This window comes from Betta splendens, chromosome 21, assembly GCF_900634795.4.
Source record: "Betta splendens chromosome 21, fBetSpl5.4, whole genome shotgun sequence".
Classification (NCBI taxonomy): Eukaryota; Metazoa; Chordata; class Actinopteri; order Anabantiformes; family Osphronemidae; genus Betta; species Betta splendens.
In genome coordinates, this window is record NC_040899.1 from 14964202 (window position 1) to 14991914 (window position 27713).

A 27713-nucleotide genomic window follows, 5' to 3' on the forward strand; every position below is an offset into this window, starting at 1 on the left:
CGGCTCATTGTTTACAAAGTACAAAACATGAGATGAACAAATCAATAAAAACCTGGGTTGAATGAAGTTATATGCTACAACAGAACCTGAAGGTGATGAGCCCAGTCAGCCACAGAACTGGCTGCTCAGCTACATTGTTCTACATCAGAGACGCGTCCAGGCAGTAAAACCCTCTAACATTCTATTCTGTCTCGTGTGTCTTGTCTGTTTCTGAGCCTGTGGTGGTGGTTTCCGGGCTTTTCTTTACACAACCTTTGTTGCACTGTGAAGTTTCAGCTTTTACTTGCAGCTTTTTATTGATTTGCACATCGTTTCCACACAGGGACCTAGAGTCACTTACACGACCAGAAATAGTTCCTCAAAGACAGAAAATCCCTTTATAAACTGTGTAAATACTGCACATAAACATCAATATTACAAACTTGAAAACATCACTATAATATTCAGTCCATGTCCGTCACAGTTGGTGGCGCCACTCAAGAATCACCTGTGAAGTGTGAGCATGGGAAAAATTAGAAACGGGATCAGGAATTGAACAGGAATGAACCATCTTGCAGGTAAAAAGAAACTCCTGCTTGGCTCAAGCATCAACAGGATGCATGAGCAGGAGCCAGAACTAATGCATATGCTGTGGACGCACTTAGACTGAGTTTTTAAGTTTGGATGCTGTCGCCATCTAGTGACCAGGTTGAGGAACAACACCACAGGGTTTTATTAGTGCCCCCCAGTGGAAACAAATTCTTCATTCATTTAACCAACTTCTTCTAAAACACTTTAATATTTTGTTTGCCTGCTTGTTGCTTTGCACCTCGTTGACTCACCCAGCACCAGAAGCTGAGCTCTGCTCCTGGCTTCGCCCGCCGTGAACTCCACCACTCCACTCATGTCCAGGGAGGTGTGCAGGAGCGTCAGCCTGTGCACTGTGCCCACCATGTTCACTCGAACCCGGGAGCTGGGATCAAGCCGCTGCCCGTTCAGGCTCCACACGGCAGCTTTGAGCGATGGGACCGACACCTCACACTCGAAGCTGGCTTCCTCCGGAGCGGGAACCTGCACGTCACCGAGCTGACGGACCATCAGCACAGGCTGGGCTGATGTGGTGCGAGAAGCAGAGAGAACTGGGCTTAGACCAGCATTACACAGTGCCTGGCCACAGCCTTTAGTGTTTTATGTGATGGGTACAGTTAACTAGTTGTTAACTGGAAGAAAAGTGATCAATGGTTCTTAGATATTCTTTACTAATAAATATCTGACCAGTGTGGTTTGTCATCAACAATCTAGACCAGGGGTCACCAACCTATTAAAACCTGAGAGTTACTTCTTAGGTAGCAATTAATGTAACTAAGGGTAACCAGGTTGATACACACTTCCTGCAATCACAAAATATGCTCAATTTAACTTTAATTACATTACATGTTCATCTACATAATGCCACTTATCAAGTTAATGATTTCTCACAATAATTATCAACAATGATTTATCAAGGTAGGAAACATGAAACAGAAGCAAGCCCTTAAAGAAAAAAGAAAAGATCAGAAATCAGAGGCCATCTGATTCTAATAAAGTGCTAAGCTCCTCATTTTGACAGTTTTTAAGACAGTCATGTTTTATGTCAGGTAAGAAGTAATTGCTCATTGAAAATGCACTTGAGGTCTAATATAGTAATAAACATGATTTATTTAATGTCTAAGTATTGGCTGCATGTCCAATACAGCCTGGTTGACTTTTCAGTTTTACTCCAATTGGAATTATTCATTTCACAATGTCATAATATCAGGAAACGCTTGATAACGTTTATAACTGTGATGTTGTCAAGTCAGAGACCAGAGAGAGAAATAAAGGCTTTGATCCAAGAAAAATACAGTTTCTGCTCAAACTACTAGAAGATCTGACGTTAGTCTTCAATAGTATGCCCTGTATGAACAATAATTCATAAAATGTCCGAATGTCGTGTTAAAGTGACATAGATTAGTTTAGATTAGTCTGAGCGTCAGTATAGAACTGCAACACGTGTAGACTGTGCTCTATGGATGATTCTACGATCTCTCCACTTCGGCAGATCATCTACACGTCGTAATCTTTCACAAGATAATACGAAACAAGTTTTATTTTCAAATTTACACCAAAGCAAGTGTGATTTAAAAAAGAGCAGCAACAAAAAAACTGCTGTAGCCCACTGATGGGCAAGTGGTCCCGTGGGCATCACGTTGGTGACCCCTGTTCTAGAAAGCAAAGGTTTTGTTCATTCTACTTCAGATTGGAAGCAGAACGTCTGTGAGCAGCACCTTCAAACTGTGGCCACAGACTATGAACTGGGTTTAGTTGTTCTCTGACTGGGCTGATGTGACGTGATTTTGCTTTACACTGAGCTGTCAGGAAGCTGTTTGTTCTCCATAAAATCTTCACAGAACAGCTGTATTCAGGCTGAGGTCAGCTCACAGGTGTCCACCTGTTAACTGGTGACTGGCTCCATCAGGTTTAGTTTAGGGACCAGCGTCAGGGAGGCTCATAATAAACACGTCTGATAAAAGGAAGGTGAACGTCTCATCTGCATCATCAGAAGATGCCATGTGCTAGTTTTCCTTCACCACTAGATGGCGCCAAGAGCTTCTGTATGCATTGGGTTTAATTTACCTCACAGTTACTGTGGGTGTGGGCTGACTAAGATCCCAGAAAGACCGTGATCACTAAAATATCCTATTCACTGTCAGGAGGTTTTGGTGTCACACTCTACGACATCCCACTACTCACCCTCCACCGTGAGGTGGGCAGAGCAGGTAAAGTCTCCAACCTGCACGCTGTACGTGCCTTCGTCGTCCAGCGCCACCTGCTGAATGATCAGCTTGCGGTAACAACCTTCGCTGCAGATCTCAAAGTGCTCTGAAGGCAGGATGACGCTGCTGCCCTGGTACCAGCGGATGCTGGACCGGGGGTTGGACACGGTGCACTCTAGGACCACACGCGTCCTCTCCAGAGCAGTCTTATCCTGCAGAGGTTTCACAATGTTGACGGGAAGCTCTGCAGGGGAACAGACAGAGCCCACAGACACTGCATTCATTAAACTGTTCACACTGTAACTGCAGACCCTGTTTTGTAACATACCTTCCACATCTAGGCAAGCAACAGATTCAACATGTCTGGCAACAAACTTGATTTCTCCAGAATCCTCTGCTCGCACATTGCACATAAGAAGAAAATGTTTGGTCCCTGAAATAAGGAGCAAAGCACACAAATCATCAGTGAAGCCACAGCACAGTCAACTATGAGCTCCTGGTTTGTGGCTCACCCTCCTGGCGGATCTTGATGGTGCTGGTTGGTTGGATTCTTTCCCCGTTTCTGTACCATTCTCCAGGCACATCCTCCACGGACACCTCGCAGACAAACACGGCATTCTGATCTTCCTGGATGTCTAAATCGTCCAGGCCCTGCAGGATCAGCAGCTCCCGCTCTGCAAATGAGCAAAAAACCCAACTGAGATTCACAGAGTTGTGGTTTGATGGAAGATGCAGTCTGAGCTATGGTTCCCTTTATGTCCCCTCACAAACACAATGGATGGGTGGGTGGGGGGTTTGTAATAACATGAATATACAACTATAGTACACCTACAGGACCAGCACTGGAGAGGTCATGTAGTAATACTATAGTGACCTTTGTGTCTAAGTGGTAATTACACAATAATAAGCATTGATTATAATGTAGCGTTCACTTCCATCGTGTAACACAGCAGAGAGGTGTAGCATCATACTGTACCATAGACCTCCATGGTGCAGGACGTGCTGGCATCTCCCGCATCACAGGTGTACGTGCCAGAGTCACCGACATGACACTTCATGATCTGAAGGAACCGTTTTCTTCCCATTGCATAAATGCGCACGTCTTTCCCCGGCTTCATCTCAAGCCCGTTCTGGAAAAAGATACAGACCTCTGTGAGTTCAGCTGCACTTCATCCTAAGTTCTACTTGATTCTATGTATTCAATGAACGTGTATTTTCAGCATTTGTATTTTCAGGGTATATGTGTATTCACTGAATGAAATAAAAATCACCATAACAGCTAAAACAAACAAAAAATTCATTTCCCCATTGTGGGATTAATAAAGTCGTATCCTAAACAACACTTACCTTCATCCAACGCACATCGACGTTGTGTCTTGACAGCTCACACTCGATAGAAATAAAGGCTCCTTCAGGGAACCTCTGGTCCTCCAGACCTCTGAAAATGGTCACTGGTGGCTCTAGTGGACAAACACAGCAGCCAAAACCTGGTTATGCTGTTACAAGCTAATCACCAACACCTGTAACTTCTTCAGCCCCAAGGTTGTTTTCTGTGGGTTTTCTGAAAATCGGCATACAGTAGCTACATTCAAATTCATTGATCTCTACAACAACAAGGTCTATTTAACGTGAAAGTGGTGTCATAATGTAGGGGACACTTGTGAGATGTGATATGAGGTGTAAAATTAGTGTTACTGTTACTGATGCAATATTTATGAATAATAGAGGTAAAATGCTTCAGTTATATCTGAAGAGAAATGCACTTTTAGGATGAATATCTCAGTAAAGCAGAGGCTAATGAAACTTCTAACCCCCATGAAATCATAGCCCAATCGGTGAACATCAACTCAGCAAAAAGTTGGTTTCAATGCAGTGAAGCAGGACCAATAATTTTAATGCCAACAGTCAAATGAGCTTAGGAGTTTCCTAGTGTGGATATTCTATATGTTTTTCCACTACTACCCACCTAAAACAGCAATAAAAGTGATCAATATGTCCAAATACTACTTACCTATACCAATCTAAATATACGTGAAGGTGTTCATTTGTGTCCACTTTCCAAATCTGTCGCTGTACAGGCCACTAGGGGGGGCAGATGTCTGCGCAGCCTTATCTCCACCAAGCAACAACAGACTGTGGCCTGTGAAGTGTCTTTTTACTTGTTATAAGCTATAGAATTGGCCTAAAACACCAACACAAGAGTGATAGGATAGGACTGTTAGCCAGTAAGAATGGCTGATTTTTTTTTTTTATGGCCCTGGTGCCATAAAAAATGCCCCCTCCATAAATCACTTCAGACAAGGTCTGTGGGAGGGCTAGAGAGTAACAGAGTGAGTGAGTAACCTCCCAGAAGGTAGAAATAACAGACAATGGGATCCGTTCACCAGTAATATGGACTTAGTGTGATTATATTTGAATGTGTACATTGTTTATTTAGCTAGCAATTAGCTTAGCATATGTCATTCTTTGGCTCATAACTCACCACATGTGACAGATTCCTTTAGATTAGAGCTTTTATTTGAGCCCTTGTTTATGTGTGTTGCATAAAGTATCACAGTGCCAGACCCATAAATGGGTCGCAAACTAGCCCAGGGCTGGCTATAATGCTAACTACATGCTAACAGTTTATTGCATCATATCTTCGTCTCATATAGTGTTGTAGCCCTGACACTACTGTTTAATTTGATTTTAAACATGTCTATAGTCATATAGTCACCCAATTGAACCCCAAGGGCACCAAATTTACCAAAATTGATATTTGAAATTTTTGTTGTTATTGTTTCTGAACAACCTATAAATAGTCCACTTACAGGGTTAAATTATGTGGACTAATTTACTGTAATGGCTTTTTAATGCAACTGTCATCCTAAGGCTCAAGGGGATGCTTCTCAATGGGTCACGCTGGGATATTCTGTTTGTAATGCGAGCCGGGTAAAGGCCACAGGAGCAGAGCCGTCAGTATTCTGGTCCAGGTCCAGTCAGACGGCCCAGCAGAGTGAGTGGTTGCTGAGCTGTGATGGAGGCCGAGGGCATATCTGGATATATGGAGCAATATTAATATAACGTAAGATAGCTTCAGGAGTCAATGAGTACCTTTGACGACGAGCCGGGCCGACGTCCTCACATTGTCAGCGCAGAAGGTAAAGGTGCCGGTGTCCTCCACTGACAGGTTGGACATGCTGAGGCTGTGCACTGGACCTTGAGCGCTCACGCGGAAGTGGCTGGTGGGTTTGATCCGGATCCCGTTTCTTATCCAAGTGCCTGGGACATTGGAGTGAGAGAGCTCTACCTCGAAGGAGGCCGTCTCCCTCTCCGTAGTCCTGATGTCCTTTAGGCCCCTCTTGAGCGAGACTTTACGAGCTATAAAGGAAATTCTGCATTTGAGAAAATACTAAAAAATCCAACATCAAAAACATAGAGATGGAAGAATTGGAAGAGGGATGAGGCATGCTTAGACTCATACTGGAGTAGTTTAATGGAATACTACGTTACTCTGTGTACTGCTTATACTTATTGTACTGCATTACTCTGTGTACTGCTCGTGTACCGGTGTTAGTACTAAGACCTGGTGTCAGTTTTCAGTCTTCTGTGTGTTTCACAGCAGTGAGCTTTACACAAAGCCAGCTCTGAACGTGCCAACATTTTCCACTTCTTCTAACACAGACAAATAAAGAGTTTATTTTGGAGACCTGATGACAACAATCTGAGGCCTGAAGCCCAGGGTGTAAATTTAGAGGAGATCCAAATTCATAGGAGCTGCCAAGAGCTGCCTGATGTCCCAACTTTCCCTCGCGTTGAAAGAACCGGCGTCTTCATTAACAGTCGCCATTTTCTCCAAGCGACATTTTTGCTTCACTTAAAGCCCGATTTCCTGCAAAAGGCGGGTTCTTCGCGCGTCAAGCAGCTCACATCGTCGGGTCGGGACGGAACGTCAGCGACCCGTGTCCGGACCAGACGCTGGCTGTCACGTGACGCTGTCACCTGTCGCCCCCCGACTCACATTACTCTTACTCGGTAAACACACAACGGCGGCACGGCGAGCACGTGCGCACTCACGTTCCACGCTGAGCTGCGCCTGCGTGCGGTCGTGGAGGGTTTCGCAGCTGTAGGCGCCGCGGTCGGACACGGCCAGCTGGTGGATGGCCAGGCTGTGGGTGCGACCCGAGTGCTTCAGGCTGTGTCTGGCGTCGGGGTGGATGAGCACCCCCTGCCTCATCCACTGCACCTCCCCCGAGTCCACGCTCACCTCCACCTCCAGCAGCGCATCGCCGTGTTCCTCGGCTGTCACGGCCGTCAGGCCCTTGGTGAACAGCACCTGTTGCTCTACACATGAAGGGGAGTTAACGTTTGTTACGTCCTTACATGTTTTGCTAGGTAACGTCTCTATAACGTGTGTCCACGGGCGTCGCTAGGGGGGGTGGAGTCCGGACGAGGGCCCACGAGCTTTAAGGCTTCCACAGATACCAGCTTTATTAATAATAACATTATTAGTAGTAATATATTAAATATCACAAATTTATCTAGGAAATAGTTAAATTTTTGATTGAATTCCGGCTTATTTATGCCTCACTGGTCAAATTACACCCCTCCTCAGTAATGTCTATTCACGGAGCTTTCTTTATTATTGTATTATATGCAGCTTTTGTATTATATTATAATACAAGAAACTGTATTATAAACTGTTTTTATATTTTATACTAATTATAAACTATTATATTATAATACAAGAAACGAATAGGATCAATTAACAAATGACAAAGTTGCAAAGGTTGTACATTTGTAAACTTCATTTATACTTACAAAGGCATAATTATTCAAGGTACAAGTTGTAGAACATGAGCTGCTAGCGTTTTTCCGTTGAAGCTAGCTCACAAACAAAAACATCCAAGATGTGCTATTCACTCCAACTACTTCTCAAGATCCAAGTGCAGAGCTCTCACCTTGACAGGTTTACAGATACAATGTTTTAACACTTTTTCTCCGCACCTGAAAGGCGTCACACTCGAATCCAATAGCGTATGTTTCTCACTATTCAAATCAGTAGTAGTCATCAGTACTATTTTTAAATTGCAAGGCTCAACGCTTTTTATAGGCCCCACAACTGCTAGCGGCAACCCTATGTGTGTGTCCACTCACCTTGAACCTGGAGCTCTGCCTTGGACACCACCCCTTCGGCGTCAGCCGTCACTCTACCGCTGTCTGAGACCAGGCAGCGGTGGATGCACAGCATGTGACACAGCCCGTTGCTGGAGATGACGGCGCGCTCGTTCCTTGCCGCTTGCTGTCCGTTCAGGCGCCACACCAGGCGAGTGTCCTCTGGCGACACCACACACTTGAACACGGCGTCTTCTCCTTCACGGACCGTTATGCTGCGAAGCTCTGCTATGAACTCGACCACACGAGGAGCTGAGGGGCGAAGCATTGACCCCAGTTAGATACTGTATGGTGGGGCGGCTGCTCTACATCACTGCCCTGAGGCCTGCTTACGTTCTACGACAACGCTCGCTGACGTCCTGTCATGAGTGGACTCGCAGGCATATTCTCCGGCGTCTTCTTTCGCTGTCTGGTGGATGGTGAAGCTCCGCTCACGCCCCTGTGCTCGTATTGTATGCCGACGACTTGGACGAACCTCGTTGCCGTCTTTAAGCCACTGGACATCTCCTTTGGGTTTGCTGAGTTCACAGCGAAGCGTCAGGCTCCTGCCCTCCAGGGCCACGGTGTTCTCCAAACGTCTGACGAATGTCGCCTTCATTTCTGACCAGTTCAAGAACAAATTTCATTCTAGGCATGGACATGCTCTAATCCAGTACACCTGAAAAGGCAGGGGCCAAATTCTTACCTTTAACTAAAAGACTGAAATACATTTCATCTGTCTTTACATCACACACATACTCCCCAGAATCTGACAGCTGCAGGGGATTAATGGTGAGCTTGTGGGTCTTATCCTCGCTGGAGATATGAATGTTGTCCTGGTCGAGCAGCCGGCCATCCTTCAGCCACCGCACAGGCGCTCTGTCATGGCTCACCACCGCACAGAGCGTCACACTCTCGTTTTCACAGGCCGAGATGCTGTTTGAAGCCGTTTTATTCACAAACTTTGCTGGTAGATCTGAAAAATATGTGCAAGGAAAGTTCTTGTGAATTCTATGAGCCATATATAAAATGTTAGACTGCAGAAGTTTGGAACTTATTCTAATCTTACCTTGCACCTCAACGATCGTTACCAGCTTGTCATCAATGGCATCACATATGTATTTCCCAGAGTCTGACGGCTGAAGGCCAGAAAGCACAAGCTTCCTTGTGACGTCACAGCTGTGGATTCGAATACGAGTGTCTGCTTCCAGTACTTGGCCATTGCGTAACCACTGGACGGCGGCATTTGGTCGAGACACTTCACACTCCAGGATGAGGTCGTCTCCTGCCACCAGGATGTGATGCTCTGGGTGGCCGGAGTTTCCAACGATCTGCACTGGTGGCTCTGATGTAGATCACGGTTCTAGTTACTGGTTTCCTCATTAAAAGTGGACAAACAAGCAGTAAGTCTGTCTAATACGTTACCTCTGACAGTGATGTAGAAGACTATTTTATCATCAGCTGCATCACAGGTGTACTCTCCAGAATCCTCCAGCCCAGCGTTTAGGACCACCAGCGATCGGAAGACGCCCTGCTCCTCGCTGCAGTATCGCTCACTGTTGGCGATAAGCTGACTGTCTTTGAACCAGCTTACTGAGGCGTTGGATCGTGAAAGTTCGCACACAAGGATGATGTCATCTGACACAAAGAACTGCTTTTCTGTTTTTGCTTCAGTTTTTCCAAGAATCTTCACAGGCAGCTCTGAGACAATAGGACAAAAGGATAGGAGGTGTTACAGATGGAAAACGAGTGTCTTCCTAAGCAGGAGCCCAGAACACTCGCCGAAGCTCGTCGGCACCTTAAAACGGATTTTAGATGCTTACCCTGCACCATCACATGGAAGTCCATCACATCGTCCTTGGCATCACACACGTACTGGCCAGCATCCTCCACCATCACAGAGTGAATGGTCAGTTGGCGCACGACTCCATCCTCCAGGATGGTGACATTTCTAGAGTTTTCTACCTCCTCCTTGTTCTTCTTCCAGGTGACCTCAGCGTTGGCTCTGGAAACCTCACAGTCTAGAACCAGAGACTCACCAACCACCTTCTCTAGTCTGCTTGCACTCTTCCTTGGCCGTACAAAGCGAACTGGAGGCTCTGCAGAACAGGAGCATCTCTCGGTAAATCACCTCTGAGCCAACACACTCTGTCACTCCGCAGTATTTTTACCTGCTATGTTCACAAAGAACGTCATGGAGTCATCAGCCGTGTCACACACGTATTCTGCTGAGTCTTTGACGGTCGTTTCAGGGATGATAAGTCTCCTGTAGACGCCATCCACCTCTAGGAGGAGGTTGTCATTCTCCTCTACTTCAAGTCCATCTCGATACCAGCGCACAGTTGCATTGGGCCGTGAGATCTCGCAGCTCAGAACCATCCTCTCAGATGTCTGCTGGCACAGTTCCATTTGGGACTGACTCGGCGACACAATTCGTACCGGAGGTTCTGAAAATGGAAAAGTTGAGCCAGTCCATCGCTCATTACACACCTCCTAGCATATGTTTTTGCTTATTGGTTAAACTAAATTTACAGTGCCTTGCGAAATTATTTACCCCCTTTGACATTTCACGTGTTTTGGTGACATTTCACTATTAGCTTGCCACATTTTACCATTAGGATTTTTGCCCATTCCTCTGCAATACTGCTCCAGCTCCTTCAAGTTGGATGGTTTTCTTGTAATCTTTAAATCTGACCACAGATTTTCTATTGGATTGGGGTCTGGGCTTTTACTGGGCCATTCTAACACAGAGTGGTGCAGGTTTTGTTCAAGAATAATCCTGTATTTAGCACTATCCATCCTTCCCTCAACTCTGACCAGTTTGCCAGTCCCGGCTGCTGAAAAACATCCCCACAGCATGATGCTGCCCCTACCGTGTTTCACTGTAGGGATAGTGTTTTTTGTATGATGTGATGTGTTGGGTTTCTGCCAGACATAGTGTTTTCTTTGATGCACCTTCCTCAATACATCTTGGGAGTCTCCCACATGCCTTTTTGCAAACTCAAATTTTGATTTGGTGGTGCTCCTGGACATCATCAAAGATTGGATTTTTTTCTTAACTTAACCCTGACTTGTACTTCTCAACAACATTATCCCCTACTTTTTTGGAGAATTCTTTGGTCTTCATGGCAGTGTTTGGTTAGTGATGCCTCTTGCTTACAGTAGGTGTTGCACCCTCTAGGGCCTTTCAGTAAAGGTGTGTATGTAATGACAGATCATGTGTGATCATATGTCACTTCTGATGGTAATTGATTGCACCAGAACTTTTTATGGGCTTCATAACAAAGGGGGTAAATACATATGCATATGCCAATTTTGCTTTCTATTTCTAAAAAAATGTTTTACATATATATTTCATTCATTTCACTTCACCAACTTAGACTATTGTGTTCTGATCCATAACATAAAATTCACAATAACAAATAGCAAAAAATTCAAAGGGGGTAAAAACTTTTGCAGGCACTTTAGTTTCTTCTAGACCTGGGTCTGTTGAAACTAAAATTACCCTAGATAGGACCTCTGCAGATATTTAGTGGCAGGAAGGTGCAGCCTTTGATGATGCACACATTTGCTTTTTGACATATTTAGCGATAGCTTAAACACTTGACCCTATTTCTTATTGCAACACTTTATGTCCTGTTGAGTATCTGTGTTTGTTACCTGTAACGCTAAGATGAAAGAAGATTGAATCATCGGCTGTATCGCAGACATATTCTCCAGAATCTTCCACCCCACTGGAAAGAATCTTCAGTCTTCGATAAGGGCCTTCAATCTTCAGCTTGATGTTCTCACTCTCCTGAAGCTTTTGTCCATCTTTGTACCAGCTGATGACGCCAGAGGGACGAGACAATTCACAACTCAGAATAATCTCCTCAGGCACGTGACGGTCAAGGTGGACGTCCTCCTTTGGATAGATGATCATCACCGGAGGTTCTGTGGAAGAAGGACATTCTTCACACATTTAAAGGCTTAAGTAAATGGTAAATGTTCCTGTGAACGTGTCTTTTGAAGGAAGCTATTACCTCGTACATTAACCTTGAAGATTAAAACATTGTCTCCTGTTCGGCAGGTGTAGGTGCCGGCATCAGATAGCCGGGCAAAATGTACAGTGAGGCTCCGTCTGGTGCCCTCTGCTTCTATTGTCACGTTCTTGCCTGCTTGGATTTCAGATCCGTCTTTGTACCACTGGACAGAACCGTCGGCCCGTGACACCTCGCATGACAGAACAAGCTGCTCGTTTTCCGCCACACTCTTGTACAGGTTGTCCTCTGGGACATCAGCAAAGCTGACGGGAGGTGCTGCACAAAAACAGCACAAAGGGAGAGTGATGCTGGAGCGCAGCACTCGCTGCTTCTGTTCACGCATGCAGTAGCATCTAACAGAAACAGCAGAGCAGGTGTTAACGTATTAAAGTGAAGCAGTTCACTTAGCTTAGCTACATCAGATGTGTTGAAAAATAAACAGCAATACATGCCATTCATTTCAGAACTAGACTAATGATGAAGCTGGGATGAATATGAGGCTGATGATCGGGTTTTGCTTTCTTTGTTGATATTAGAGCAAATGAAAGTGAATAAGTCTCTAGAGCAATATCTTGCCAAGAAATAGCTCATCGTATCACCTTTCACTTCCACACAGACATCCTGGAAATCTGAGTCGTCATTAGTTTTACCACCGTTCGACTCAGAGCAAAACGACGTGGCCGTTTTCGTAAGCAGTGTCCCCTTGATAGCCTTTGACTCCACGTTCATCCCTGAATACGGCCAGAGCTCTATTTCGTCCTCACAGCATGTGGCCTGGCGTGCTGTGTCTGAGGTGTCACCCTGCAGTGAGACCAGGCTGCCTGCTTCAACAGACTTGTTCCCCTCAGCTTCTGGAACAGCTGACAATCAGACCAGCACTAGAGCAACTTCAAGCCATTCAACAGTGAATAAGCAGGTGTGGTTCATACTGGGGCACAGCACTAACCATCAATCCTGGTTGTGTTAGTGCTAACTCAGCAGCAGGTTTGAGCTGCCCCAGTCTCAATGGACGTGTGTTCTGCGTTAACACTGGTGCATCAAGTCGTGCATCACCTTCCACTTAACATCTGCCACAAAGCGTCTATTCTATTACACATCCACCAGTATCATGCGTGCATGTTCAAGTTAATGTTTGATCTCAGAGCTTCATAAGAGAAGTGTTCCAGTTTCCCTTCTGCCTCTTTGGCGGCGCTGTAGCCTCATGTGGTTCATTGACTGGTGTCTGTACTGATTATCAACTTTGTTATTGTTCTAGTTGCTAGTGTTTTGTCCCTGGTCCTCGTCTTTTACCCGTTTGCTCCACTTGTTTTAACTGTCTAAGAAACTTGGTTGGTAAGTTTCTGAGTCGGTGTTTTCATGGCTTCATTTGTTAACTCCTGCTCTGCAGTGACTTTTGCTTTCTTTAGACTTTTAATTGGTTGTGATGTAATTGTTCCTGTTTGTGGAGCACCTTGGGTTTACTTGCTGTGACTCTTGGTCTAAGCGTTTAGCTATGCTGTTTGTGACAATTAGAAGGAAGTTAGTTATTCTGACAAGGCTTAAAATACATAGATCACCTGCAACATCCACCTTGAATTCTATGTGGTCGTCTGCGGCCTCACAGCTGTACAGCCCAGTATGTCTGACCTCTGCTGACTGGATTACCAGGGCTCTCAGCTTCTCTTTTTTATGCACTTCGTATTCACTGTGTGGAGGCAACTGTTGTCTGTCCTTGTGCCAGTACACCTGGGCGGTTGGCTCTGACACTTCACACTGCAGCGTGATTGGGCAGCCTGCCTCCACAAATTTGTTTCTTGCGACCTCTGGAAGTGCTGAGAACCTCACAGGGGTTGCTGGTGGTGGTATAAGGTTGACAGAGAGATGGTTTGAAAATGACTAGATCTGTACACAGAGACGTTATATGCTCTTAGTTACTGTGCAAAGACGTGTACAAGTGCAACAAAATCACCTTCAACGTCCACATGAAACGTCACTGCATCGCCAGCGAGGCTACAGCAGTAGATACCAGAGTCAGAGGCTTTGGCTGAATTAATCATTAATTTTCTGATGCCGCCATCTCTTTTCATATCAAGACCTGTTTTACAAAAAAGCTCCACCTCATCTTTAAACCAGGAAACCTGGGCCAGAGGGTCTGACACCTCACACTGGAGAATCATTGGGCAGCCAACTGTGATCAGCCTGTATTTTTCTGCCAGTGGGACTGGTCTGATCTTTGGCGCGCGGCCTAGGAGGAAGGATTGACAAAGGTTTTGGACATTAACGGTGGACAGAGCACTGTCCAGCCAGCAAAGCCAAGCCCTCACCAATGTGTTCACAGCATAGGATCAAATGGCAAAGGTACAAATACATCACCTTTTACTTCCACGGAAAACGTGAGGGTGTCAGCTGATGTTGAGCATTCATAGGTGCCACTGTGTTTGCTTTCAGCTGACTGGATGCGCAGCGTCCTTGTCAAGCCCTCGGACTGTATGTCCACGTTATTCTGAGGCAGGAGTTTCATTCCGTCCTTGTACCAGCTGACATGAGTGGAGGGATCATGAGAGAGTTTGCAGCTGAGAACAATCGAAGCGCCTTCTTGGACAGTCTGCTTCCTGTCACTCTCTTCAAGCTCTGAGAGCTTCACATGTTGTGCTATAAGTTTCAGATATTGCAAGAAAATAGTATCTTATTAGATGTCATACATGTCATTTCTTGAAGTGACTGAATATTTTACCTACTGTTCCATTACAAAGAATTTTAAGACAGGAATTGACAACTGATGATAGGTCCCTCACATTCAGCCCTGACAAACAACAAAGGGCTACAAGACCAAGATTCATGTTGTGGGTTATTCACAATTATCATTCGACACATAGGCACAAATAGGCAAAACAAGTTATGGCAAGAAGCTGTGTTTGGTTAGTGGCTCCCAAATAAAGAAAGACACAGATGATCAGTGTCTGCTAATCTGATTTGTTCTAAGGTTAAAAAACAAGTGAGCTACTTATTTTACAGGGACGTTGGCTTCCTGTTGCTCACTACATTTGAGAAGCAGGATGTCAGTGAGACTCGTGACTATATCGTCTAACTGCTATTCTGAGTAGTTAGTTGGCACGAGAGCTTTGCTAAGCATCACCTTTGGCTCCCACATCGAACTGGATGTCGTCATCCTCTGACTCACAGCGGTACATGCCGGCGTGAGCCTGCTGTGCTGAGGGGACGACTAGACTGGTAAAATTCCCCTCTGACTGGATGTGTACGCCGCTTTGTGGTAGGAGCTCTGTTCCATCTTTGTACCAACTGACTTGTCCAGTGGGGTTTGACAGCTCGCATTGTAACGATATGGGGCAGCCCGCCATGACTGTCTTTCTCTGGTCGGCATCGGCTATAGATGCAAACATCTGGAGAGGAGCTAAGGGTTTAATGCCAAATAGGGCTGGTCAGTAGAGGAAGCAGGTAATATAAAGTACAGTCTAGCACCTAAAACATTTATCATTTTTCATTTTATCTCACCTAACATTAGGGAGGGCCTGGCTTCAAAGTAATACTTATTACAGTTATGTATCGATAACCTAGTATGTCTGGACCAAGACAAGATTTATTACAAGTTAGAAGTAGAAATAAGAAGCTAAGCTAATGTGGCCACACTTCTCGGTCAAGACTGTGAGTAAGGTTCACATACATTACAAAACAGGGACGTGACATTTCAGTGCTTCACGTTTTGAAAGTCCACATTTGATCACATGACTTCATCAACATTGGTTTAGAGGACAGCGACAAACAAACGCAGCCATTACTGAGTCAAGAGAAAAACTACTTCACTTTCACTTTCTCTTGTGTGTGAATGCTGCACCACTGGGAGCTTAGTTTGAGCAAAGCCAGGAGCCTGGTTGCAAGTGAATAAGTCAAAATAGCTTCTGTCACCTTTAACTTCCACACGGAACTGCACTGTGTCATCTGTTGTTGTGCAGTTGTAAGTCCCTGCATGAGACAGCAGCGCTGGCTGGATAGACAGCGACCTCACGGATCCCTCTGCCAGCACTTGTTGACCCGCTGCTTCAAGTAGTTTCACTCCATCCTTGCACCAAGTAACCTGGGCGTTAGGATCAGATATCTCGCATTGCAGCGCTATGGTTTCACCAACTTCAACAGATTTGTTCTTCTCAGCCTCACAAAGCTTTGCAATAGTCACAGGTGGAGCTGGGAATGTTTGAGGTAACATCAGAAAGAAATCACATCAGTAAGACTGATTACAGCAAAAAGCTTTTAAAAAGCACAAGACACAAATCAAGATTAGTCATGCAAATAAAAGATAGAGTTCAAGAAACTATTCACATCTTGGTGTTACATTAGTCCTCTAGAACAGTTCTGGGTGTGTTAGACTACTTAGCTGGGCATTCCAGTTAGAATAGTTTTTTTTCCCATCCCTCCTTTCATAACTACCCACAGATCATCCAAGCTCTAACTTTACTTATTTTAGTAGAAAACAAATTCAAGTAAATGCAGTAATTGTCAAAATGTCAAAGATTGCAAAGCACAATCTCTTCATTTTACACAATGTCAACATTGTGCCCGTCCATTTTGGTTTGATCAAGCTAACCATTAAAATCACCTTCGACAGCCACCTTATCTGCAGTAACACTGTCACTCCAGTGGCTATCACACGTCCTGGACAAATAGATTTCTTCTGATGGAGCTTCCTGCTGGATGTAGTGAGGCACAGTAAACTTGCTGGGTGGTAGAAGTGTGGTCTCTGCTTGTTCTTCTGTTGTCTCCACGGCGCATTGACTCCCTGTTTGCACTGTAATGGCCTGCATCGATTGACGCAGCATGTCTGAAAGGTCGGGTGCTGCTGCCTGATCTGTAGGACAGAGGTCGCCCACTCTGCTACATGCAGGCTGTAGAAAGTTGCAACTCTGCCCCAGTTGGACAGGTTCTGGTTCTTTAGCTTCATGTGAGTCCATTGGTTGAGGACACACAATACCTGCCAAATCAAAGAGCTTCTCTGACTCAGTGCGTGGGTTTAGCTGCTCTGACTGCTTGGTTTTTGTCCATGAGGTGTTACATGGGTAGTCTAAATTGACAGTTTTAGGTTGTAAGCAGTTAAGAGAAAGGACATCCATCATGTGTAGGGCGCTGCAGAGCTCCTCTGGCTGGATGTAGGTGGTTTGTAAGGGTTGAAAGGCCTTCGTTGACTCATGTAAGGAATTTAAGAGCATTTCTGAGTGGATGGTTGTAGTAGCTAAGGCCGTAAATGACACTGGATTGGACTTCTCTGATTGGAGAGTTTCAGTTTTGACTTTGTTGCAGGTCTGGTCTGGTTGGACTGCTGAAACGTGTAAGTGATTCATAGGTTTCCCTGACTGGCCACTTAACGTCTCCAAAGGTGTATCTGACACAGACCAGGTGGTTGCGAGCTGTGCTGACTCCTCTGGCTGGAGCCTTCGAGGCCTGAACATGGCTGTTTGCAGAACGTTACCAAGGCCATGTGTCTGGATCGCTGTGTGCTGGGAAGCACCAAGCTCCTCAGTCAGAGCTTCTGCAGGCTGCCCACAGCAAACAATGTCCTCACCTGCTGATTGTGTGGGGCATTTGATGAAGCACTGTGTGTCAGACAGCTTGTGTTCTGACTTGACTGTAGCAGAGCTACAGTTTATGGGATATTGTCCAGTTGGATGTTGATTGTTGGAGGGATCCCTTGGCTTCACGGTGGTCATCCAGGGATTTATATTATTAAACGTTGACTGAGAAGGTGGCGTTTGCTTGGAATGGTCTTCATATGTCGGAGTATCTCTCTGGCCCATGACGATGCCAGAATTGCACTTTGAGGAAGTGCAGAAAGCTTCAACAGTTGACTCGTTCTTGTCGTGGCCAGAAGAGAGCCGAGGCGTTGCAGCTATAAGCATTGTGATGTACACAGAGAAAGGTTTTCAGTGGTTGATGGTCTCAAAATGTCTTCTTATAACAGTATTTTACATCAGTGTGGGTTAGCATGGAGTTACTGTATGGGATAATCCATTGCAAAGACAAACAAGAAGGGCGACCTGGTTTGGTCTGAGCTCCTATGAATCCCCTACATCTGACTCCTTATATGAATTATAGTGAGACCCTAAACACTTACAGTAAGGTACACGTCTTTGATAAGAATTCGTTGTCATTGCAACAGGAGAGGTTCGGGGCAGCAATGTCAATGCAAGGATCTGATGGTGACACTGATCAAGGCTGATTGTTACAAGGTGAGATGGCTGTTAACATGAAGGATGACTGGACAAGGACAATATAGATTAGTATGAGCAGTGGCTACGCAGCAACAATCACATGTTCGATTAAGGAGCATGACGTGAGGCCGGAGGTGACAAGCAGAATGAGAGATGCCTCAGATGGCTGGACTTAGTGGTGCTCATGAGCTGGGTTAACATGGATGACTTAGGTTGAAGTATGTCAAATCACCTTTGATTTCCACAGAGTATTGGGCAGATGCATCTGCTACCTCATCAATCTCACCACTGTCATCACGATAGTGATGCTGCTCTGCTGTTTGAATGAAGCCAAAAAGAACAGAATGAGGCAGGTGATCATTTCACATGTGTATCTAAATAGAACAGATTTGTAGGAACGCCACCTTTCATGTTCACATCTAACTGTGCACCACTGGGGGATTCACAGCTAAACTGCTCATCAGCAGCCCAGATGTCGTTTGGCTGGAGGGGCAGTGCTTGGCAGCTGCTCCGTGATTCACAGTCAGGTTGCCTTTTTGGGTAGATCTGGGTTCCATCTTTATACCAGCAGGCTTTGGCAATAGGATCTGAAATCTCAAACTGCTGAACAATCGGGCAGTGTGCCTCAGCAGCCTCGCTCTTCTCCACAGGACCGAGCAGATTTGTTGGTGCTATTGCTATAGACAAATATTAGGGGAATAATATAAGATAAACTGTCACAGAATGCAGTTTATCAAATGAGTAGGCTAAACAAACCTACATTATCCAGAGTTAGTCTTAATCAACACAGAAACATGGTTACAACAGACAAATCACCTTGATGTTTTACTATCAACTGTGCAACATCATCTGCTGTTGCACAGTAGTAAGCTCCAGAGTTTGAGCGATGAGTGGGTTCGATTACAAGGTTCTTCTCAATGCCTCCCATTTCAAACTCAGCTTCTCTATGAGAATTGTGCTCCTTGTCCCTCTGCCATGACACCTGGACCACAGGATCTAAGGTTTCACATGCTGGCTCAAGAAGGCAGGGTGCTTCAAGCGACTGTGTCTCCACAATGTCTGGCGAAGCTGACAAGGGCAACGTTGGGGCTAAAGATGATGATTCATATTAGAATTATTACAGTGCATGTTTAGACTCGAATCAAGCTAGGCTCCTCACACTCATCTGTCTTATTGGAGGAATGACATAGTATCGTCAGTAGAAAGAGTTAAAGTACATACTGTAAATGTTAGTTGCATCTAGTCTCCATAAGCTCTAAGACTTGCTCCAAGATCCATAAGATTTAAACAAGAGTCACCTTTAATATCCACATTAAAGTGGACTGTGTCATCAGAGGTTTCACAGCTGTACAGCCCTGAGTGCAAGAGCTCAGCAGAGGGCAACATGCCAGAGTCCTGCACGTCAAAGGCATCCTGTGCGCCTTCATAGCAGCGGACTGGTGCAGCAGCTTCGCTTTCCAGCTCCAAAGCTTTGGCCGCTTTGAGCGACTTGCTTCTCTCAACGTCAAAGACAGCAGAGTACGTCACTGGTATAGCTAGCATTGGGAATTGAGGACAGCTACATAAAATCAAGACTCTTCCAGAAATGTAACTGCTGAGCACAAGATGAAAGGGGCTTTGGAGACTTTTAAATCACAGAGAGCCACAGCAATCACAAAATAGGGAATCACAAATAGTGACAGTTAACGTGAAGCCACAGAAGCAGGGACAGTTAGTTGCATCTAGACAGAAAAGATGTGGTTACAAGAACATAAACATGAAATCACCTTTGATTTGCACTTGAAACTCCACAGTATCATCCTGTGTAGCACAACTGTACACACCAGAGTGGCCTGGCTCTGCACACTGAACAACTACCGTCCTCATGCTGCCATCCGAGTGGATTTCTAACTCAGAGTCTGAAACAAGCCGCGTTTGGTCTTTGTACCAGCAAACGTGGGCCTCTGGGTCCGATACCTCACACTGGAGTATTAGAGGACGGCCTGCTTCAATCAGCCTGGTCCTCATTCCTTCTGGAATGGCTGAGAACGTCACAGGCGGAGCTATGGATGTGTTTGAAATTGTATGTCAAAATCAACTAATGCTAGCCAACAATTAATTTACTGCTGTCCAGTTGTAATGCCATGAAGCATACGTGGCAGAGTAGCTGCGTTTTATTTTTAAGCGTTAAGAAGGAGGGTTAGTTGCTCTGCTGGGGATGAGCTGGTTAATGTCAGACAAATCACCTGTGGTCTCCACACTGAATGTGATGCTGTCACCCTTTGTCTTGCAGCAGTATAACCCAGAGTGGGCAAACTCAGCTGAATGGACAATCAGCGTTCTCACCAAGCCATCGCTTAGAATATCTGCTCCAGTCTGAGGATGGAGCTTTGACCCATCTTTGTACCAGTGCACCTGGGCAGAGGGATCTGAGAGCTCACACTGTAAAACAATGGAGCTGCCTTTATGGATGGTTACGTTCCTCTCAGCCTCTGGAATAGTGGAAAACCTCACAGGTGGGGCTATGGATATTTAGATATGTAATTGATCATTACATTTCTGTGCATGTATATGTCAGCCTTTAAAAGAAGGCTGAAAGCATTTTCATGTAAAGAATAAAAGTCATGGTTAAGGTGTTAGTTTCTGTAAACAAAGAGCAGAACGACACCAGAAAGGCAGGAAACTCTCCACTCACCCTCCACTTCCACATTGAATCTGATCACATCGTCAATGGCATCACAGCAATACACTCCTGAATGTGAGAACTCTGCTGATTGGATGACAATTCTTCTCATGGTGCCCTCTGATTGGATGTGAAGACCCTCCATTGTCTGTAATTCCATTCCATTCTTGTACCAGTGAACTGGAGCTGTGGGGTCTGAGAGCTCACAGTAGAGAACGATAGGATTCCCAACTTCCACAAATTTGTTCCGATCCATTTCCGACAGGGGGGAAAACTTGACAAGAGGAGCTGTGAGTAGATCAGAACACATTTAATAAAATGGAACTAACGTTGTTTCAAATAACGAACCAACCACACGCACCTTGAATGTACAGTGCTGCAGAATCCCGGATGCCATATGCAATAAATGTGATCTCAGCTCCATTGTCTGTGTCACGAACGCTTCGTATGCGAAGCGATTGGTGTGTTCGTGTCCGACGCATGGAAAACTTTTCATCCTCTTGGAGCTGGGTACCATTTAGGAACCATGTGCCAATAACTGAGGCAGAGAGCTCAATGGAAAAGAGGGCGTCCTGCCCCTCTGGCACCAAGGCGTCCTGTAGGGGAGCCTGTATTCTGGCCACTGGAACTTCAGAAAGAAATGAAACCAGTTTGTTGAAACAGTGTTCTAAACTACGTTGAGCTACAGCATTAGAAACACGGGCGGTGACTGGACTTACCCAAGTGAACAGCTCTGGGGAACTCAACATTGTTACTCTTTCCATATTTGTTTACGCTGCAAATGCGAAATCGATAATCAGCTTCACATGGTACGCTGTCACCTAGGATTTCCACCGAGGTCGCAGAGTCAGTGGTCAGACACTGAAGCCACTCCTGGGAGCCGGTGCCCACTTCCTGGCGCTCAAGCACATATCCAGACGGAGGGTTCCTTCGTGAGTCCTGGGCAGGAATCCATGACAGAAGAGCAGCATTAGCCCGCTCTGTGTTGATCTGCACCCCCACTGGACAACTGGGAGGGCAATGTCTGGCCGCTGAAAACAGAATCAGTGTGTGTCAACATTTAGACATCCTGCTCCTGGAGTGCTGTGATTTAATGGTGTCAACCAGACCTTTTACTCTTAGCTGAGACGAAGTCTTGGATCTGCCAACAAGGAAAGTCACCAGGCCAGAGTCTTGGGGCATCGTATTAACAAAAACCAAGATGTGAGTTCGACCGAAGGACTTTAGGATGGTTTGATGGGTTTCACGTAGCTCAGTGCCATCTTTGTACCAGTGGATGTCCATCTCTTCTTTGTCCACTTCAACACAGAAGGCAGCATTTTCACCTTCCAAGACGTCCACTTTTCTTGGGAGCTTTCGCAAAATTGTACCTTTTGAAGTGAGACATGATTTACTGTGTAAACGTAACAACAAGGACTCGACAAGGACAAACAAACAACAGATCAATCCAAGTCCTCTCAAACAAAGGACATCTATTATGCATTATACATATATAGTTTGCAGGCTGGCAAATGTATTTTGTTATCTTTGTTCTAGTTACTGTAAATAAACTTGTCATTTAATCCTGAGTTTACCTCTCACAGCTACCTCTGCAATGCTTCTTCCCCCGTCTGGCATCTCACAGAGGTAGATCCCATCATCATCGACACCAATGTCACGAATGGTTAGTCTCCGTTTTGTTCCCCACTCCTCCATTCCATACTTGGCCCCAGGCTGAAGTCGTCTGTCCTCCAGATACCATGTGATGGGAACAGAGTCCTCTGGAACTTCGCACTCGAGAACAGCCAAATCTTGCTCCCATACTTCTAAATCAATGAGGGGCTGTTTGAAGCGCACGGGTGGCTCTGGGAGCGCAGAAAAAACAGGAAGATTGATGAAGTCCAAACTAATAATATTGTCATAATTTGGCCTCCAGCCTGAAGGAGGCACTGGTGTTTTAGTTTGTTTCTCTTGCCAACTCTAGTATTGCCATAATTTTCTGTATTCTAATTATGATGATCGCACACATATGGACTGTATTATACAGACTTACTGATTCATTCTCTTCCTTTGTTTGTTTATTTGTTCATTACCTTTCGGCTCAATACTGGTTTGGTCCTGATCTCTTGTCATTCAAAATGACTTTTGGTTTGTTTTGTGTCATTAAGTACCTCCCTTAGTCATTTAGAAAAATATTAAACTATCTTTTGTTTAAAGAGGGTTTAACATTAACATCCTGCCGTTTGTTCGTTCGTCAGGTTTTGGGTTAGGGAGGTCAACCTCCTGAATGAGAGAGTTTTTTGGGGCAGTCAGCATAAAATAGCTAATTCCCCTGTTTAATCCCCTGTAAAATCTACACAATCTGCAGTGCTGTCTCATAATCATAATGCCTGATACAATCTTTCATGTGCCAGTCCACAAATTGGCTTTGAGTCATGGCACTGCTGCTGACATCCACCTGAAGCTGAGCAACCTTGTCTGTTTAGATATCTGTTGGTTCAAATTCCAGCTCAAATTTATCTTTTGTTAATCTGACTGATAGTTACTCACCTTTCACAGAGAGGTGTACGGCACTGAGAGTTTGTCCTGCAGTGTTTGATGCGGCACAAACGTAAACTCCATTATCCTTCTGCTTACAGTACAGAACTTTAAGTGTGAAGTATCCTTCTCTGTCCTCATACAATAGGTAGCGCCTCCCCGACAGTATGAGCCTCCCGTCTTTCCTCCAGATTATTTCAGGTTTGGGTTTTCCAGTCACAAAGCAGCGGAATTTTGCATGTTTGCCTTCAGTCACTGCAAACATTTTGACTTTGGTTGACTTGGTGATGGTGTCGTCTTTAAGCCGGTTAAGCACTGGCCTACTGCTCCTCTGTTTGCCTTGATGGGCTTTCCATTGGCCGTTGGTATAGCCATTCCGATTTCCCTCTTCCTCATGTCCTGGGCCTGCATCAACGAGCAGCACGGCTCCTGCCAGCGCTTCCCCAAACTCATTTCTGGCTTTGCAGGTATATACACCGCCATCGGGGGCACGGGTTTTAAAGATTTTGAGTTGGAACCATCCGCCATCCTGGTAGCCCACACTAAAATGTGTGCTTTCAAATATTTCATTGAGTTTCCTGCCATCTTTTTCCCAGACGACCTCGGGTCGTGGGTTTCCCCAAAGTTTACAGGAAAAAACAGCGTCTTCCCCACGACCCGCGCGAGTGGACAGAGGCTTAATGAGGAATCGGGGCTTGTTTTCTTCTCGTAGTTCCATCTCTTGTGCTTCTCCTTCCACCTTCAATGAGGCTGCTGCATATGTTTCCCCAATGCTGTTCTTTGCTTTGCATATATACTGGCCACTGTCTTCGGTGGTCACAGCTGAGATGATGAGATTGTAAACATTTCCATCCTCAAATACCCTGTATCGTCCTTGGGGGTCAATTTTTTCATTGTTCTGCTCCCAGATAACTGCAGGTCGTGGGTCACCCCCGATCTGACATTTCAGGACTGCATCAGTCCCACTTTGCACCACCACAGGTCTTGGATAGGCCAAGAAACGTGGTGCACCACCAAACACATCCATGTGTGCTCTTCCAGCAGTCCCTCTTCACTGCAAGCAGCCCAGGAGAGCTACAAGTGGCACTTACTCACTGGGAGACAATCCAATGTCTGTGCTGCCAAATTCTAAGAAGGAAAAAAAGAGAAATAGATCACGTCAACAGATCTATAACAAAGTATTTATAGATGTTTTAACACAGACCATCCAGGTTCTAACAACTGTGTTGAGTTCTATCCTTCACATCCTGTGTGAAGAGATAGAACACATAGAGAACTTTCAGTCTCACCCCCCTCTTGCTCAACGTCATGATTATTTGGACTAACTGAGGTAGATCTGCCTGTGAGGGACAAACACAGGCTGGCTGGGGAAGAGGGAACGGCCTGGGCCTATTGCTATTGCAGCAGCAGTGGCCACACATAGCCCGTCCAGCTGGTGCTGTATTTCAATGGGAAAGTGCTTAATATAGCACATCCTAAATAAAGATGTGCAAGGCTCTGTGTCAGGTATCACAAAGACAGCGTGCTCAAACAAATGCTGCTCCAAATCAGAGTCTGCCCACCCATGAGACGCCGCAGTCAAAGTATGTCAGGCCTCAATCACAGCCTTTGTTGGAGCCGTGAGAGAAGCCTTTGTGTAAATGCCACCGCTCCAAATAAATACTGTAGAAGAGAACGAGGCTTTTCTTTTCACCACTTGCTTCAGGTTGTGTTTCTTCGTCCAGCAGCAAAACTTGGCAGGCGCTAGAACGTTGTAGCTTCATGCAGCAAACAAAATGTGTCATGAGATAATCTTAGAAACCCGCAGCTGGTATGTTACAGGATCAGCACAGCCTTTTTTGATTAGTGAAGAGTGCTTCCGTGACTAAATGAAAGTATAATATATGTGGAAACTACAGTATTTTAACTGTGGTTTCTGTAATATTACATTTGTATGTATTCAGTTATTCCTTTCTTTCTTCCAGCAGGTTTGACAGAACAGACAGTAAAGGTACAACTAGTTTGAAAGGGAACAGAGGAGGTAGCAGCTAAAGGAAAGAAAAGCTGCTGTCTGTTACACCGTTTCAAAATACACTCATCTTTAGTATAGAAGAATATTTAGTGGCTTCTTAACTCTTCAGGCTTCTCTGCTTTATTAGCTCTGAATCTTCCCCTGGGAGGTTTAAAGGCAGGAGATTAACCCCTGTGTTTACTTGTCTGATTTAATTGGAATGGCCTTTGGCCCTCGTGAAGCTGAGCTGCGTATTCCTCACATGACCTACCTCGCTTCAGTCGCCACCAACCACCGTCAGCATACATTCCGCACTTGCAGGCTCATTTAAAGCAAAGACACCCTGGCACCATCTCCTGAAGGCTCTGACTTCAGATTCACACACGTGCTCTGTTGAATCGTTCAAAATGCCAAAAGTTCCACATCTTGGTAGGAGGAACAGAGAAGCCGTGTCCAGTTTAACAGCCGTAGTGGTTCCCTGCTCTCGTCGTTCCAGCCTCAGGCAACCCAAGTGTCATTGTTCGTGGAATACCATTAAATGCTTTTGCAGCTGCTGCTGTCCCCTAAAAATACTGGCTGCCTCGATGACAGCAGTGAAGATAAGTCAGGCACTTCCATTCACTGGCCAGCAGGGGCTAAAGATAGTCCAGGTGGTCTACGCAGAGGGGGCGCTTTGATTTAAACAAACCAGGAAAACATTAGCAAATACTAGATAGATAGAGGGAGTGTTCAATGAGCCATCCATTCATCCAACACCCCAGTTTCAATAATTGGATTTATTTTTTATATGTCTGTGATCAAAAATTTAATGAAGGCTGTTGGAAGGAGGCGATCGGCGTAGTCTGTGTCTGAGTGGACGACTCCCCCCGTTTGTCTGTATTTACAGACTCTGTGCCTCCATCAAGGCTTGTGTTTATATGTAGGACAATCCTACCTTTAATTGTTTAATGGCTTTAGTTACTGTCAACTCAGTGGAAGCACCAACGCTCGTCACAAAGATGAGTTTCATTTTATTTTTCATTTTTAATTTTTGTTTTCATTCTGGTTTCGCCTCTTTTTCTCTCTCCAGTCAGCTTGATTTAACTTAATGTCTAGGTTATTGCCGTGCTGCCCTGTACTGAGAGAACCTGTGTGTAGTTGTGAGATCTGGCTTTTCAGACGTTTAATGGTTCCACAATTTTACGGACGTCCTCCCTGAGTTCAGCCGCTGAATGTAATCTGATTTAAGTGAGATCCAGATCATGGACTGAGCCACGACCTGAAGTAGTCTGGGATCAGAACCAGGTAGAATAGTCGATCAGACAAGCTGGGAGCAGGCTTCAATAAGCTTACTGTTATTGTCCCCAGGCACAATTATATGTTTTGTTTTTTTTAATTTCATGCATCCATCAAAATCTGTTCACTAAAGAAAAAATAAGTAAGGGTAAACTAACAATAATATAAATAACTTGGGTCAAGCTGTCAATCATTAGGTGACTGGACTAGAAATGCATGTGCAGCTTTAAAATGTGAGGTGTGCACATCTGCCTCCAAGGCTTTATCATCAGTGGCTCACAAGAACCCTGGCCTTAGGTCGTCACAGCTCCACCAGGCTGCTCACTGGTCGCTGCCGCTGTCAAGGCTTCCTTCTGCTGATGTAAGTTGACGACCCTGTCCTAGCTTCTTCAAAAACTTATTTTTTATTGTTGACATAAACTTTGTAAACCTATGTTCCGTTTCATGGACAAGCCTCAGCAGGACTGAGACACTGTCTGAGACTCTGCTCAGATGTTGCATAAGAAGCATTTATGAAGCTAAAGCAGAGGTTAATGACCACCACATAGCATCGAGTGTTTGTGGGAGGAGAGCCACTGATAGGTTGTCTTTCTCCTTCCTCAGACTGGAATGTGAGCAACGCAGACGTTCACAGAGCAGCGGGCGTGTTCAGGCAGCAGCCCCTGGCTCCACAGGTAGAGAACCTACATGGACCAGAGAACCAGCACTTCCCATGACAAATATATGTGAAGAATAAAGAACGTTGTCTCTTGTGCCGAATGCAAAGAAAGCAGCTCTACAGTCTAATAGTTGAATAATGATAATATAATTTGGGTCCTTTAAGCCAGTGCCACCCAAAAAGAGATAGAACTGTGTTAACTAATGTAATGTAATAAATAAAATGAAAATAAAGAAACAAAAAAACGGAGCCCAGCAATATCTTCAGTTAACGGAAATGAAGAGTCAAAATTGAGTAGCAGAACCGCACTCAGATTGAATAGAAAACCAAGCTCCTCCTCTGGTGGCCGTGAGCTGGAGGTGCAGTTCAGTTCAAACACGTCCAGAATCCAGCCGTCAGAGCCGAGTGGGTCATTTGTCATCACGCCTAAAACCCACACAGGTGTCACCCTCCTCTCACCTTTGCTCAAGGTAAACCTAAGTCAA

At 45.1% G+C, this 27713-nt stretch overlaps 1 protein-coding gene and 1 long non-coding RNA gene across 20 annotated transcripts; one reads left to right on the forward strand and one right to left on the reverse strand.

Annotated features, from left to right (window-relative positions):
* Nucleotides 1-247: 247 nt before the first annotated feature.
* Nucleotides 248-26568, reverse strand: obsl1b (obscurin like cytoskeletal adaptor 1b). Of its 17 annotated transcripts, none has more exons than XM_055505336.1 (38): nucleotides 25567-26554; nucleotides 23318-24433; nucleotides 22363-22632; nucleotides 21898-22158; nucleotides 21508-21819; nucleotides 21150-21416; nucleotides 20801-21076; nucleotides 20352-20627; nucleotides 19893-20168; nucleotides 19425-19661; nucleotides 18943-19215; nucleotides 18531-18803; nucleotides 18359-18439; nucleotides 16521-17804; nucleotides 15833-16108; nucleotides 15045-15320; nucleotides 14282-14560; nucleotides 13878-14153; nucleotides 13486-13761; nucleotides 12529-12789; nucleotides 11930-12205; nucleotides 11568-11840; nucleotides 10079-10354; nucleotides 9731-10006; nucleotides 9333-9608; nucleotides 8977-9252; nucleotides 8614-8883; nucleotides 8262-8528; nucleotides 7911-8180; nucleotides 6831-7097; nucleotides 5868-6134; nucleotides 4122-4234; nucleotides 3751-3904; nucleotides 3287-3448; nucleotides 3103-3207; nucleotides 2752-3018; nucleotides 822-1091; nucleotides 248-487 (listed from the first exon to the last, which is right to left on the reverse strand). In XM_055505336.1, exons 2-38 carry the CDS (start codon nucleotides 24330-24332, stop codon nucleotides 477-479), a joined length of 10821 nt encoding a protein of 3606 aa, XP_055361311.1. In that variant the 5' UTR covers nucleotides 24333-24433; nucleotides 25567-26554; the 3' UTR covers nucleotides 248-476. The 17 variants fall into 17 exon arrangements, with proteins under 17 accessions (XP_055361311.1, XP_055361310.1, XP_055361315.1 ...); XM_055505335.1 differs by having other exon boundaries at nucleotides 18359-18442; XM_055505340.1 differs by lacking the exon at nucleotides 15045-15320 and having other exon boundaries at nucleotides 18359-18442.
* Nucleotides 7011-27562, forward strand: LOC114847489 (uncharacterized). Of its 3 annotated transcripts, XR_008693520.1 has the most exons (9): nucleotides 7011-7148; nucleotides 9037-9310; nucleotides 9393-9816; nucleotides 9895-10029; nucleotides 11732-11887; nucleotides 11977-12845; nucleotides 20399-20621; nucleotides 22372-22451; nucleotides 22523-22663. It is a non-coding gene; the product is annotated as an uncharacterized LOC114847489 (long non-coding RNA). The 3 variants fall into 3 exon arrangements; XR_008693521.1 differs by lacking the exons at nucleotides 22372-22451; nucleotides 22523-22663 and adding an exon at nucleotides 27174-27562; XR_003784214.3 differs by lacking the exons at nucleotides 20399-20621; nucleotides 22372-22451; nucleotides 22523-22663 and having other exon boundaries at nucleotides 11977-12303; nucleotides 12546-12646.
* Nucleotides 27563-27713: the final 151 nt, after the last annotated feature.

Excerpts from the sequence above, each read along its gene's own strand:
- obsl1b (XM_055505335.1), bottom strand. The coding sequence starts at position 24,332 with ATGGATGTGTTTGGTGGTGCACCACGTTTCTTGGCCTATCCAAGACCT. Across the intron at positions 19,662-19,892 it reads GTTTCAAGTGCAAATCAAAG|CTATACCAGTGACGTACTCT; the intron begins GTGATTTCATGT and ends TCCCAATGCTAG. Across the intron at positions 14,561-15,044 it reads GTTCGATGTGGGAGCCAAAG|CACAACATGTGAAGCTCTCA; the intron begins GTGATGCTTAGC and ends TGAAACTTATAG.